The following is a 15,520-nucleotide window of genomic DNA, read 5'->3' as shown; positions in this document are numbered from 1 at the left end:
AATTTTAACTTTTTATAATTAAGTTTAACTTACTGTACTCCAGATATTCAGGTGTTATTTTTATTCCCTTGAGGCCTTCTTTTAGTATTTTAAGCAGATTTAAACAGTTGTTTCTTCAGAAGAGTTTAGATCTGAGACATTAAAATTCATATTTGCAAAATCAAGATAAATGCATTTTTTTGTTTATTGTTACAGGTTCGAATGCAAGCACTGAAATGCTTCTCAGTTTTAGCTTTTGAAAACCCCCAGGTATCGATGACCCTGGTAAATGGTAGGCTGGAACTTTCAGTGGCACCTACATGATTTAATTTATGAACTTTGTATATTTAAGGAGTTCCTTAATTCTTGTTGTTTGTTTTATTTCTAGTTTTGGTTGATGGAGAATTGTTACCACAAATTTTTGTGAAGATGTTACAGAGGGATAAGCCTATTGAGATGCAGCTGACGTCAGCAAAATGGTAAAAGTCAAGACAATGTGGGAAGAACAGCAGTGCTTTATCAATACGTTAGAGAACTTTTGGACAGCCTAATTAGCTCACCTCCAATCCCCATCTTGTTTTAGGATTTTGGAATTTGCAAGTCATGGGGTTGTCTCACATTTTCTTAAATGGGCATGAGTTTTTTACTCAGTGTACTACTAGTAGCATGCAGAACAGCAACACTCATATAACAGCTAAGACGATCACAGAAAATTATTATATTCTCAACATACTCTCCTTGTATTTCAGTTGAAATAATATAGAATTAGATTTAACTAACAAATTTATGCTAAGAATTAAGAAAATATAAAGATAGGAAAATCATGGAGTGAGAATTAGTTGAAGTTGATAACCAAGGCATGATTTCAGAGAATATGGCTTCCTCATCTTTAGAAAAACAAGACATAAAATTTCTATAGAGATGTGACCGTTTATAAGATAATTTATTAGTACAAGTCCTAGCTCATTTAAGCATTCAATACATGTCAATTCTGTAATTATGAATACATTTAATAGATAGGTTGAGCACCTGTTGTATAAGGTTCTTTGCTAAATTAATTGTTCCAGTATTTAAGAATTTGTGGTTTTTTAGTATTTCAGGCGAGAATGAGAAATTTTCAGTGAATTACTCATGCACAATGAATTGTTTTTGTTTGTTTTTTGAGTATATTATTTGTATGCTTATTTGCTTTTTGTCTTCAAAAACCTTTTTGCTAAGTAAGATAAATGCTCTCATGGAACTGGTTTAAAAAAATGTAACAAATCTTAAGATGATTAGAGCTATAAACAATTCAATCCTCTACAATCTAAGTAAAAATTTTATTGTTTTTTTTTTTAATAGGTTTCTATAAAAGCCAGATTATGGAGTGTTTTAACCCCCCCCCCCCAGTTTACTAAAGGACCCTAATCCAAAAAGGAAATTCATTAATTTAAGTTTCTGAAGTGTTCAGTACCTGCTTAGGGAGTACCAAGTAATTATATTCTTATTCAAAGCCAGATATAATTGTGAAGGCAAATTGTTTTTCAGTAGAACCAAATCATTGACCAATTGTCAAAGCCTATGCTGGCAAACTCTGAAGAGTTATTAGTTAATTTCTTATGGCTACCGCTAAGAGTTAAAAGTTAAGTGCTTTTTCTGTGATACTGGTACTACTGCTATTGGAGTTAGACTATCTCAGCTTAGCTTGATTTAATCTTAGACACTATGTGAACTTTATATTTTATTTTTAACTCCCCCCCCCTTTTTATTATGGAAACTTTCTCACACGAAAAATTTAGAAAAAATTATAAGGAACTCCATTGTGCCCAGCACCTAGCTTTAAAGTTTATCTGTTCATTAAGCCTTTATTTTTAAAACAATTTTGTATGTATTTTTGAAAAATATCTGAATTATTGTTGTATATATCAGTTAGTTGTTTTTGAGTATTAAATTGGCAGAACCTCATCAAAGGTAATATGAAAACCTTCTCCCTCAAGATAAATAAGAGTAGCTGTCTTTTTTTTCCATAAAATCCTAAAGGCAAGGCATTTTTCTTTTAAAGCTTTAAAACACAAGCAAAAACTTACTTTCTGCCGTCTTATTCCAGTTTAACTTACATGTGTAGAGCTGGAGCAATTCGGACAGATGACAACTGTATTGTATTAAAGGTGAGCTAATTAATTCTCTCTAAACACATGCAAAAGTTCCCCAGCCATAAGTGTTGAATATAAATATTGGTATTCCCATTTCTTTTTTTTCTCTTACTTCTTTTTATACATTTATAACTATGGTATATGTGCATAGCATAAAATAATATTAAAACACCATGCTTTTGTTTTTAATGGAATGCCATGTAGTTTTAAAAAATTATTTTTAGATGTGTCTTGAGAGTCAAAGTGAAGTAGTTCTTTTCCTGTCACACCTTTTTTATTTTTATGGAAAGTAGGAGGATCTAGAAGTTGTAAAAATATGTAAAATTCAGGTGAAATAGAAAATATATTTGAATCCTTGATTTTCTTTAAGTTTGCAACATAGTTTTATAGGAAAGCAGTTCATTAGCTCTGTAGACAAAGACTTTATATCACCCTCATGGCAGATAATCAAAAGACATAATGAAAAAGAAAAAAATAGCACATGAAAACCATCAACATCATTGTGACATGTCAAAAGCAACTAGAACTTAGAAAAACCCAGGTAAGAGACTGGCCCTAAAAGTTACAAGACCTGGATTCTGGTTTCAGCACTCCCACCCCTGACTGACCTGAGTAACCCTGGGCACCTCCCTTATTCTTTTGTTGCCTCATGAAAATGGAGGCAATAATTTTTGTTCATCTATCCCACAGGGTCATTTTGAAGATAACAATATATTAAATATATTAAACATCTTATTAGCTACAAAGAACAAAATAAGTGTAAATAAATTGATTATGTATCATCTTATGATCGTGAGATCTCTCATTATCAGTGTACAAAATGAACCTAAGGATAAAAGAGCATTAAGACTAATGTTTGCTTTAGTCTTTGGTGAAACAAGTCAATTAATTAGAACTGAGGACCCACTAAGTAAGCATCATTGTGTAGAGTTCTAAGGGATTCCATGCAAGTAACCTTGGTTTATTTGCTCAACTGCTCTACCCCTCCTCTTCTCCCTTATTGGTAAACTAGGTCAATAGCATCTTCTTCATGTAGTAGTTGTGAGTGTTAAATTCAATAATCCATGAATTTGTGGTATTAATAAATGTTAGTAACTGTTCAGAAAAAATAAGAATAAGGCTTTGCTCTTGGACACCTAGGATTGTATTATAAAGCCTGTACTAGCCTGATAGGAAATCAGTAGTGTACAGTAAAGTGCTAAACTCTATGATAAAGATATAATAGGAACTTAGAAAAGAGCAAAGCACAGTTGATTACAGTAATTGAGGAAGGCTTCCTATAATTATAACATTTCAGTTTCCATTTTTGTGGTATTGTTTAAAGTGGGTTCATCAGCCTTAGAAATAGTAAATACATGGAATATTTTTATTGAGGACCTAATGTAGATAAATTACCAAGACCAGCACCAAGATTTTTGAAGGACCTCAGAAGTAAAATTGAACTAGCAGGTATAGTCATTCTAGGGAGTGATTTAGAAAACCTAGGAACTATGATTGATGCATTTCACTCACATTATAGGAAAACTCATGGAATCTGAGTACTGGTAAGATCACTGAATTTTTAAAGCTGTATTTTGGTTTTGTAGGTATTGATCGCACCCCCAAAATAAAAGTCATCCCAGTCATATATTATTCACTAAAGAAAAGATAGCATACTTTTTCTACAGCACAGTTGTTCCTGATTAAACTGCTGGATGTCTTTTATCAGCACCATGCTCTAACCACCTGAGCTAACCGGCCACTTTGCTGGATGTCTTTTAAATAAATAAATACATAGATGGGACAGAAACCTCAGACACGATTTATTAGGGATTCTTAAATGTCTTTTATAAGGTTATATAATAAAGTTTCAATTTTATCCATTCCAAAAGCCTGATTAGAGTTTGTATTAATATGCTTTGATTGTATGATTAGGGTTTACTGTGCCAGCACAAATGATTAATATACACTGAACTTTGTTTTTACATTCCAAACAACCTTTCATTCTCTGAAACATTTGATCGCTAACTTGACTGCCAATAAAAACCATTGAGTTGATTTAGTCACTATATGCTCTCCATCAAGCTTTTTGCCTTTACCACAAAGCAAATAATTAATTTCACTACCTTCCAGACACTGCCTTGTTTGGTTCGAATGTGCAGTAAGGAGAGATTACTAGAGGAGAGAGTTGAAGGAGCTGAGACACTCGCCTATCTGATTGAACCAGATGTTGAGCTACAGAGAATCGCTAGCATAACTGATCACCTCATTGCCATGCTTGCTGATTATTTCAAGTATCCCAGCTCAGTGAGTGCCATCACTGATATTAAAAGGGTATGTTCTGTTTTTCTTTTCAGCAGCTCAAGTAAGGGATTTTTAAGAAGTTTTTCTTACTGCTCACAACTTTGAACCAATTAATAATTACAGTTCAAAGCCCTTTTAAATGAAGGAATCTTTTCCCTTTGATAACATAGATGATGTTTTATGGGTTTTTGAATCCAGTTTGTCTCATGTAATTATCAGAAATTTTTCGCTAAGCAGGTAATCAGGAAGGAAGAAAATTACATCCCTAATTCCCAACTAAAACCCAAAAATAGTGGGGTCTCTAAGCTGCGTATTTATATCAACATTATCTTATCCTGTTGAGGTTCCCAGAATCATCTCTCTTGCTGTATTCTCGTTCTTTAGGTCAAAGGTAATCTTCTGTGACAGGTGATGTGAATGGCCTTATTTGACTCTCCACCACTGTCTTTCTCTTTTGCTATCTTTTCTAACTTTTGTTATCTTCTTCTCTTACCTGGCTTCAGTTTTATACTGTGCTTTGGGCCTGCTAGTGTCAGCTAAAGCACTATTTAACCTCTAGTTTGAGACCACCAAGAACCAAACTGTGCTTTCCTCAAACTTTTTCTCAAACTGTAAGTTCCTTAGAATAGTTAGATATTTCTTTTGACTTTGTTCTTCTCAGCCTATTTGTCATATCCATTTCGCTAAGCATAAGAAAACAATATTCAATTAGAGAAAGTTTATTTAAGGAGGTCATGGTAGAGAGGCGCCTAGGTGGCTCAGTCGTTAAGCGTCTGCCTTCGGCTCGGGTCATGATCCCAGGGTGCTGGGATCGAGCCCCACGTTGGGCTCCCTGCTCTGCGGGAAGCCTGCTTCTCCCTCTCCCACCCCCCCCCACCCCCCGCTTGTGTTCCCTCTCTCTCTGTGTCTTTCTGTCAAATAAATAAATAAAATCTTAAAAAAAAAAAAAAAGGAGGTCATGGTAGAGAGAGCATTGCCTCCTAATTAGTAACCAGTACTGTTTCATGAATGTGACTGTATTTTTGATTCCAGTGTTCCCAATGGTAATTTTTTTTTTTTAACTTTTCTCTTGACCTCTCCCATGCCCCCTGAGTTCCCCAAAACTTCATTTGGCAGGCAACTGTTCACTTGGCATTTAACACTGAGAAAACGAACTCTCAAGGGTTTATCTTTTTCTTTTAGAAAAGGCCCAAAGTAACCTTCACTGTTACTGGTATTAATAATGTACACTGCCCTCTATGAATTATAGTGCCTGCTCTGCCTTCAGTAGTATTGTTCTTCCAGTACAGGTGATGGGTTACTTTGAACCAGCTACCTTGTCTGTTTTCCCGCTGGCCACTTGCACATAGTATCTCACTGGTAGAAAAATACATGAGCAAGTCCTAACAATGGCCTCATGAACACCCTCAGTTGACCGTCCTAGCAAGGCAAATGGGACACTTGGATGGACAGGAGGTGAGGAAACATAGTTGTAAGAACTTGTAGCCTGTATCTGTGTAAATCATTTAACTAGTATATAGAAGATTATCTCTCTGTTAGGGTTTTTTCATTTTATTTCCGTCACAGTAAAACTAGAATAATAATAATTTTTTTTAAATGATCTTATATACCAAACCTGAATATGTTTGTCATCTTTATTTTTGATGATGGATTATACAGTGGTTTCTGACCATAAAAATATAGATACTAGACCCATAGTGAGAAAGTCTTACATGTTAATAAGTGTGTGATTTTCATGGCATATGTTAATCCAAGTCCATATTCTACTATATGTTATGACTAGAAAGTACTTAAGACTTTAAGAATAGATATTTTAGAACTTATGCATCAAAATGAGTGTTGTATATTGGGGAGTTCCTCCCATAATCCATCAGTGCCTGCTTTGATCAAAATATTTTTGGAACTACTGTTCTTGTTATTTGGCTTTTTTTGTTTGTTTGTTTTTAAATACTTTATTTGAGAGGGAGAGAGAGCATGAGTGGGGGGAAGGGCAGAGGGAGGGGGAGAAGCAGACTCCCCACTGAACAGGGAGCCAGACACGAGATCACGAATTGAGCCGAAGACAGACGCTTAACAACTGAGCCGAAGACAGACGCTTAACAACTGAGCCACCCAGGTGCCCCTGTTGTTGTTATTTGTTACCCTAAATAATGTTAGCTAGGTTTATTTCCCCATCTTCACATACCACAGTCTGTGACAATTAATAAAACTCTTAGTTGATGAATTTAGGGTTTTCTAACTAATATGCCACTTAGCTCTTTAGGAAGTTTCAGAAGAGGGTCTCAGAATGTTATAAACAATACTTTTATCATTGCATAAAGGCAAACCTTTCCAAGGCAACTCATTTGGAGTGGCAGTCATTTGGATGAATTAGTTATAAAATTATTTACATTATTGATATGCCTTATGTATTTACTGATTTGTATTTAGTCATTGAAAGTGTCATGAGAACATCCTTCTGTTTCATTTTTGTGGTAGTTTAGTGATAAATCATCAGGTGTGCAGAAGAACTGAAAACCTAGCCAGTTATGCATGTGGAAAGATAGCATTAATTGTTTCATACCAGTAAATAACCTTAAACATAAATCTCAGATCATTATAATAGATAACATAGTAATGACTACCATGGTATATTGTTCATTAAGATTTTCACAAAGGTTTTCCTCTTTCTAAAATCTTGTTAAATGCTGAAATTGGGCTAGCACTGCTGTTGGTGTTTAAGAAAACCTCCTAGAGACCCTGTTGCAGCAGCACTGTATCAGCTGTAGTCTGGGGGCTAGAAAGGCCTGAGTGCCTAGTTTTTGAGGAGAGCATTTCAAAGAGCTGGTGCAAGCAAGCATCAGTGCCACTAAAGCTGCCATCTGGGAACACTGCATTTTTAAGGGTCAAAGGTTCACAAAGACTTTTCATGTACCAGTGTCAGATGTTATGGTGTTCACTTTTAGACAGAAGCAGACTGCACGCATTCTAGGTCATGCTGACGCAAACACAGCAAGGTCTCAGTCATATGTGAACAGAACCCAGAAATAACTAAGAATTCAATGAGAGCATTAATATCTTAAGAGTTGTCAGTTTTATTGAAAATTAGATTTGTGGACTGAGTTGCAGTATACCTTTTTTTCCCTTCCATAGCTTGATCATGACTTAAAACACGCTCATGAACTCCGTCAGGCTGCATTCAAGCTCTATGCCTCTCTAGGAGCAAATGATGAAGACATCCGGAAGAAGGTGAGTCTGGGAGAGGGGCGTCCCCCAGTCCTGACAGCCAGCAGGCAGGGAGTGACGTCAACCTGAAAGTCGTGGTGAAGAGCACTAACAGTGACTGTTTGAATATAATAAAGCAGAATGACTAAAGGCATAATTGAAGAATGAATGGGACCCGGATTTGGGGGTTGTTTGTTTTTAGAACATAGAGTGGCATGGCCGTGCTGGAATGACAAATAACTGGCGTGCTTTTTTCTGTCATTAATATGAATTATTATGTTGCACATTTTTGCATGTGTTCTGATAAAATCAATTCTAGCACTGTGAAGCTTCAGACACCTTGAAAGATCTAACACTAGAATTGTAAATGTTATTTATGGAAAAACTTTCCAATGCCATTGAGAAATTCAAATCTTTATTGTATATTGTTCTTTGATATGTGGCTTAGTTATGTTTTGATTTTTTTTTTTTTTTGCTACTGTGCAAGTTTGATGTGAATAAAATCTTTGTGGAATAATGATTTTATGTTTAGTGAGTGGTCATCTGAATTTTCCAGTTCCCAAAAAATGTATCACTGGTCTAGCACCTTATGTTACTACAGCCTAGTCTAACACTGAACTCATGTTCTTTATAGAATAGTTCTAAGTAGGGACTAAAGTAGAGTGTTAAGCTCTGACCTGGCTGCCTCCACAAACCAAAAGGCTGGAGCTTACCACTCAAAAAAATACATCATCTAATAAATTTTACACATGGCTTTTAGGAACATCAGTAAATTAATCCACGTGTTCTGTCTCGATGAATTATAGCAGAAAGAGCAAATTGGCATTATTTATTGAAACATGGTGATTTATTATATCTCCTATCTATAGCCCTCTGAGGAAAACCAAAAAGTATTGGTAATTTACCATGATTCAGAGAAGTACTTTGGGCTTGTAGAGAGAGAGAGAGAGAGAGAGAGAAGTATGGGGAAAACTGTAGGTTTACTGAAATAAATTGAAAAGGAACCATTATTGGAGAAAATTGAAATAATAGTAGAGAGATTAGATATGTGAGTAGCTTTGATTTAAAAATCAGTGCAAAAAACACAACTAAACTAAACGTTTTCCATGTACCTCAGTTTAGTTCAGTTAACAGGATGTTTTTGACTTGAAGTGTTTAGTAAATATCTATGAAAATCCTTTTTGACACTTCTAAGCTTTCATTTGTGATCTGTTACTTAAGGCAAACATACTAATGATCTGATATTCCCTATGTGTAAGCATGATTTATGGATGTTGATACTGATATGTTTCATTCAGTTTAGGTACATGGTGTATTGCAAGGGAAGAGGCTTTTATGGCAACTCATATAGATAAAACATTTTTTAAAAAATTGACATGGACTGTATAACTTAAATACATAATGATTTGGTTTTGGATGGTTATTAGGACCATTGGAAAGAGAAGTATTTTACCTATTCTTTTAGCTCAAGAAGGCTGTGCCATGGACTGAAAGGGAGATAGATAGATGGACCATAATGGGGGGGAAATAGGATGTCCATTTGTACTTCTTTGTACTTTTTTGTTAATAAACTATTGTTTTGGAATTAATGACTTAATTTGTGATATCATGTTCTAGAAATACTTGCAACATAATAGTCCGATCAGTAGTCTATTAAAACTTGTATTAATAATGTGTATAATTTCCTGGTAAGGCTAAATCCTGATAATTTCTGTAGAAAGATGCCAAATAAAGAATAAGTTATAATTATTTTTTTGTGTGGTAAAGAAAAGATACTGTGACGTTCTTATGTAATGGGGATTTATAGAGTTTTTAGGAAGATATTTAATCCTGGGAAATTAAGTGTTGAATAATTTACAGTTTATAGCAACTATTGAAGAGAGAAATTGTAAAATGGAAAATATAAAATAATTTTGTGATAAAATCTGCATGAAAATGGTTCTTAGTGGAGAATCCTTATTTTCAGTGTATAAAAAATGATAAAATGATAACTTCCTTTGAATGCATTTATTTCTATTCCATTTTTTTTTGTCAAAATAATTATCTGGGTAGATTTTTATTTACTTTCTCCATGAAATATTTATTTACCTTTTACACTTATGCCTTATAAACTTTGATTGTATTCCTTTTTTGTGTAGATTCTTGAAGTACAGTGTTTATTGTTTTATTTTTTAATGCAATATTTATGCTTGTCGAGATGGAATTTCAGTTTACTGAATTAATGAGTGGAGACTGAAAGAAATTTCAAGGACTGTAGACCTGTTCTCCCCAACAAAAGCAACAAAAAGGCTTTTTGTTTTAGGATAAAAATATGAAGTGTTAATTTGATCTGCCTTTTAAATTAAAAATGAGAATGTATTTAGTAAATACAGGAGATAATCTATATATCCCATTGCCCTATAATGGCCAATTAAAGAAATGAGGCAGAATGAAGAAGAGAAAACTAGAGTAAAGAGGTAGAGCAGGTATACACAGCAATAAAGGAGAAAGATACAGGCCTTCTCTCGTCATAGATTTAGTCTGTCTTCTTGCTTCGAAAGACTTCTAAAGGCCTGCTGTGATTCCATTTCTTGATCATTCTCTCTGGGCTAGAAAAAATTAAGCTAACGACTGAACATGACCTGTAGATTAGAAATTTACCACTCCTGCGTTGGAGCAGTGTTGGTGTATTCCCATTAAAAGAAAACAACTGTATAACAGTCCTTGGAACCTAGTAAGCACTCAATAAATATTTGTTGAATAAATATAGAAATGAAAATACAGAAACCGTACACAGAGTGGTATTTCCTTTAATACGCTTGGATCTTTCTGTATCCTTCTGTGCAGAGCAAAGTTGGTATCCGGATTTCTGGCTTTGCCTCCTTTATCACTCTGTGGCATACTTATAAATTTCCCAATTTCCCACAGTGTCCTGTTAGAAAGTGAAGGAGGGTGGAAAAGTTCTGCAGTTGAAAGTGGGAAACATTACTCTTGGCTGTGACATAAGGAGGGAGAAGCCCAAGAAAAGATGAAGGACCACTGAGCTTGACAACAGAGGTGGCCTGGCCATATTCCACTTAGAGTAATTCAAGGATTTTGGTCAGAGAAAGCAAGGGCAGAGGAGCAATTGAGAGCTCAGTGGACGAAGGGTCCAGAGCACATTAGCAGTAAGTGCACTGGCAGCAATGCCAGGTAAAGATGAGCTGTAAGCTTCTAATGATAGCTTTAGCACATGTTCATGCTGACTAAGAAGCATATGTTCAGTTAAGGGTACAGTAACGAAAGAAAGAAGTTAAGATACCTAAGATTACTACAAATACTGGCATCCCCAGTCAAACTCCAGTCAGTGGTTAAGTCCTACAGAGGCAGCAGTGGCAAACAGTCCTGTAATGGTGAAGCCAATTCCTTTCTAATAAAAAATTGCTCTTATAAAGACCATCACTTGATTAATACCTATTGATCATCAGTTAGGTTGGAAATTGAAAGGATTGTTTTGCTTTTACTCTCTTCAAGGAACTGGTAGAATTTATCAGAAACAAAGTGTAAATTGAGGGAAATAGAAGTAGTAAATATAAACTAAAATTCAAGGAAGTTAATAAACTTAACATGATGTGATTTTTATTTTTGATAAAAATAAGACACATTACAAATGTTAAATGTGGTACTGTTGTAGCCTTTGCTCCTTTGAGGTGTCTGACTGATGGAGCCTTTCAGAAAGTTTTCCTCTTGGATTTTGAGTACTTATATTTTAGCTGCAGATCCCTTTTGAGGACCTAGAATGTAAGCTCCATTGAGGGCAGGGATTTTTTATGTTTGGCTCATCACTGTATTCCCAGCATCTACAACATTGCCAGGTGCTTAGTTGACACTTAATGCATATTTGAAGAATGGGTGGAAAAAATGAACGAATGGACAAATGGATGAGTGAACCACATTGCAAAATTGCATTATTAAGCACCCTTAATCCAATTATATGTGGACCTTTCTGCATTGAGAACTTACATAACTTTATTAGAAATTACACAAGTATGTGAAGAGATGAGCTTGAAAATACAGAAATCTATATCTGATCATATAGGCAAGGGGTTTCACTATATCTAGCATAGAGAAAATGCAAGACTCCCATTTTTCAAAAGGCAGACAATCCCAAGGGTGTGTCTTCTCACTTTGATAATAGATCAAAGAGAACATGTTTTATGATACGGCAGTTGTTTAATTTTGAAATGATTTTTACCATTATTTCTTAGGGGTTCTTTTGCTGTATAAATTTATGAGTTTAAAAATTTATAGCATTCACAAGTGTGAATCTGGACCAGTGTTTCCCCCCCTCCCCCATAGGGATAAAGGTATGATTTGGTTTATAGGAATTAGCCGGACTCTTAGGAATCAACCGATTCTGCAATATACGTCTGTATAAAATATTATCTCCCCTATTAATGAATGTCAGATTTTTAAGATCAGTAATTTGATTCTCCATAGATTGACTGAACTTCCTACATTGTATAGACATTGTCCAATGGGTGGAGGGAGGGGGAAGCAGAGGTGAGAGAAAGAGCAGTAAAACACAACCTTAAAACTCAGCATTTATAATAAAACCTCAGTAAGTCAGAGAAAAGTAAGAAATGAACAATAAGAATTAGCTAGGGTCTCAAAGAATTATTGGGAACCAATTAAAATGGACATGGTGATATCAATATAGCTATCCTTGAATCAATTTAGAAATTATTTAATATTTTTGTTATTTTTAATGTTTTCTAAATGCCTTTTATGTTTTCAAGAATTGAAAACATGAAGTCTTAAGTTTTTGTTCCTTGTGGGGAGGGGGTGATCATCCAGTCATAGATGTTTTACATGATAAATATGAAAAAAGTAGCCAGGGGTGAACAGTGGGTTTTTGGGGGGTTTTTTTGGGTTTTTTTTAAGGCAGAGAAAAATAAAAGGAAAACAAAGAAGGAGAATTTGTCTTCTACCCTCTTTTTCCCAGCAGAGGAAGTTATATCTACAGGGCCATTGTGAGGATGAGATCTAATGTATTTAAAATATTTAGCAGGGTGCCTGTAGGTGCTCAATAAATGGAAGCATTTGTTAGAATATCTTAAATGATTTAATTGGAAGATTAAAAATAAATATATATTTTAAGTGTATTAGAAGAGCTGAACAGCATTGGAGCATAAATTTTAAAAAAGTTTGCAATGAAGATAGTGATGTTTATGCTATAAATTTCTAAAACTATTCATTCTAGTAAAAAATATTTATCCTTCAGAAGCATAGGCCCTTTCTTCAGTTTATCTCTCATTAAGGATAAGATGTCTTTTTACTCGTATATTTTAAAACATATTTAAAATACTGGTTTTCAGAACTTTTTGATGCTATAGCTATAGCATGTTCTCCAAAGCACCAAGTACAATTTTTTCTTGGAGTTAAGTAGGATATTACAATATAAATCAGTAATTGGTTAAAATCATAGGTAATGGACGTCTTCAGAAAAGTGAAGAGGCCAAGTTTTACTTGACTTTGGTTAAGTACTACTGTCCATGGTTGTCTCAAATGTCATTTCTCCAAGGGGTCATCATTTATATAAAATCATATCCCAAATGTATACGTTCACATTTTGAACAAATATAAGTTCTTCTGTATTTTTAAAGTTAACAGGATTTTAAAATATATTTATAAATACAGATCAGTTTTTCCTAATACCTTTCTGCTATGAAAATCTTGCTTAAGGATTTCACTTTTGAACATTTTTATCATTGGTTGTAGCTGGATTTTATTACTAGTTGGTTTTCTGGGTAACAGTATAATTATACCATGAATTTACATTTTTAAAATATTTTTGCAAAGTTCAGTAATTTTAAATGGTCATTTAAAAGGCACAGTGTCAAAATTCTGTAACTGTCTCTGCCATGAAATCAGGCAGATGCAAGGAATTATTTCTGAGCCTTAGCCTGCATGTTGAAACAAACACCTGAAACGAACATGTTGAAGGTTTTCGTAGGTACCACAGAAGTGGCACCCTTCAGGACTTGGCTTTGCTACTGAATAATAGCAAATTCATGCAGAATTCAGAATTCCTTGACTTAATCTGCGGTTAAATTGTTAGTTATCTTCTTAAGGCTAATCTACCAAAGAATTTTAAATGAACTCTGCAACATTCTTTCATGATGGTAAGTATTTTTAAAGAGTTAACCATGACCATACCAGGTTTTGCCACTTGCCCAAGTATTGAGACCGTTGGCCTTCAACATACTGAAAGAAGCAAACCTGGGAGTGATAATGCTATATACATAATAGAGGTATTTATAAAATCAAGTAAAGAATTTTTATTTCAGAGTTTCATTAAATGGGGACATAAAATTGAATATTATATTATTATCTGTGTTAATTGTAGTTGCATAAACCATTGAATTATAATTCTTGTTCTTAAAATGTGAAGTACAAGTTAGTTATTTTATCATTTACAATCTAAGACAGATATAAACCAAGAGATGGGTTAAAATATGATCTTTATTAGATTTGTAGAACTAAAATTAGTGACTGAGTTGGGTTTTCAGAATGTTCTGTCTGGAAATGAATGATATGTTTGGGATGATATAATATTTGTGGAGTAGTAGACCTTGAGAAAATTGAGTTTGTGATGAGGAGCCAGGACCATTGCTGCTACACTTATTCCCATGACTATAAATGCTAGCACAGGGCTTGGCAAACTGTACTCTGTAGGTACTTAATACCTATGTAATAATTCTATAACCTGCCAGTTCAGAATGGTTTTTGCATTTTTATATGGTTGGTGGGGAAAAAATCAAAGGAATATTTCCTGACATTTGAAAAGTAAATTAAATTCAAATTTGTGTCCATAAAGGTTTTTTCTCTGCTTTTTGTCAGCTTTATTGAAGTATAATTGATAAAATGTTCATAAAGTTTTATTGGAATATAGCCATGTTGAGTTGTTTATGTGTTGCCTGTGGCTGTTTTGCACTACAGTGGCAGGTTGAGTAGTTGGCGACACAATCATACGCCACAAAGCCTAAAATAAAAGTTTTCCCACCCCGTGCTAGTAATGCATAGCTAAATATAAATGACCATAAACCAGTTTGGTGAAGAACTGCACTTCTTGTTTACCTCTTTGTAATGGACTGTAGAAAGAAATGGGGCCTTACCAAAGCCAGGGGAAGGAGAGATCAATTGTCTAACTTCCTGAAAGAGAGGCATTATCAAGTGTTGATGATATGACATTTGTCACTGGATACTTTTCTACATGCTGATTCCCTTGTTTGAATGATTTTGGCATATAATGGACCCCGGACAAATTGGATAATAGCTATACATTGGGTTATGGTAGGAAACATTATTAGGTCCTATGTATTGGTTAGGAAAGTTGCCTGAATAAGATTTTTCACCATGTCAAAGAGAAAAATAAAGATCCAGTTCATATATTAAGCAAACATCTATTCAACCTTTGTGACATATGGAGCATTGGATTACATGGTATGGGTTCATAGAAAAATTATATAACTCAGATACGAGCATTAAGAGATAATCTGTTTGGGAAACCTAACTTTCACGTAACTGCTACCATTTATTGGGCACTTACTATGTGCTAGACACGGTGCTAGGCATTAGCACGTTTACTCCCTTAAACCTCATATAACCCTGTGAGATAGCTGTTGCAGATCAAGAAATAAGCAATTTGACCAAGGCCACCCAGATAGTGACACCACCTACATCATATCCCAGTCTCTGACTCCAAAGCCCACGCTGTTAACTGTTACTTTACTCATGTAAAGTTAAATACCATTCCTAGAGCCAAATTATGGTATGAAATGGCAAGAAAATTCACAGGAGAATGTGCGATAGTCAAAGTAGGTGAAAAAGAAAATGCTGTGAATTGAGAGAACTTAATAGCTTTTATTAGCTGGTTGCAAAGCATCAGATTCAGAAAACAT

The 15,520-nt window shown here is 34.6% G+C and overlaps 1 protein-coding gene across 2 annotated transcripts in view; it reads left to right on the top strand.

Annotated features, from left to right (window-relative positions):
- The window catches only part of ARMC8 (armadillo repeat containing 8), a 106,333-nt gene that overhangs the window by 52,987 nt on the left and 37,826 nt on the right, over positions 1 to 15,520 (top strand). For both annotated transcript variants that reach the window (XM_044915453.1, XM_021678753.1), the window contains 5 exons: positions 196 to 271; positions 368 to 458; positions 2,066 to 2,126; positions 4,224 to 4,424; positions 7,527 to 7,622. In XM_044915453.1, coding sequence (XP_044771388.1) covers positions 196 to 271; positions 368 to 458; positions 2,066 to 2,126; positions 4,224 to 4,424; positions 7,527 to 7,622 — 525 coding nt within the window. The remainder of the gene's footprint in view (positions 1 to 195; positions 272 to 367; positions 459 to 2,065; positions 2,127 to 4,223; positions 4,425 to 7,526; positions 7,623 to 15,520) is intronic.

Source organism: Neomonachus schauinslandi, chromosome 1 (genome assembly GCF_002201575.2).
Source record: "Neomonachus schauinslandi chromosome 1, ASM220157v2, whole genome shotgun sequence".
Taxonomy (NCBI): Eukaryota; Metazoa; Chordata; class Mammalia; order Carnivora; family Phocidae; genus Neomonachus; species Neomonachus schauinslandi.
Note: the sequence above shows the minus strand (reverse complement) of the source record. Positions and strands in the feature narration are given on the sequence as shown.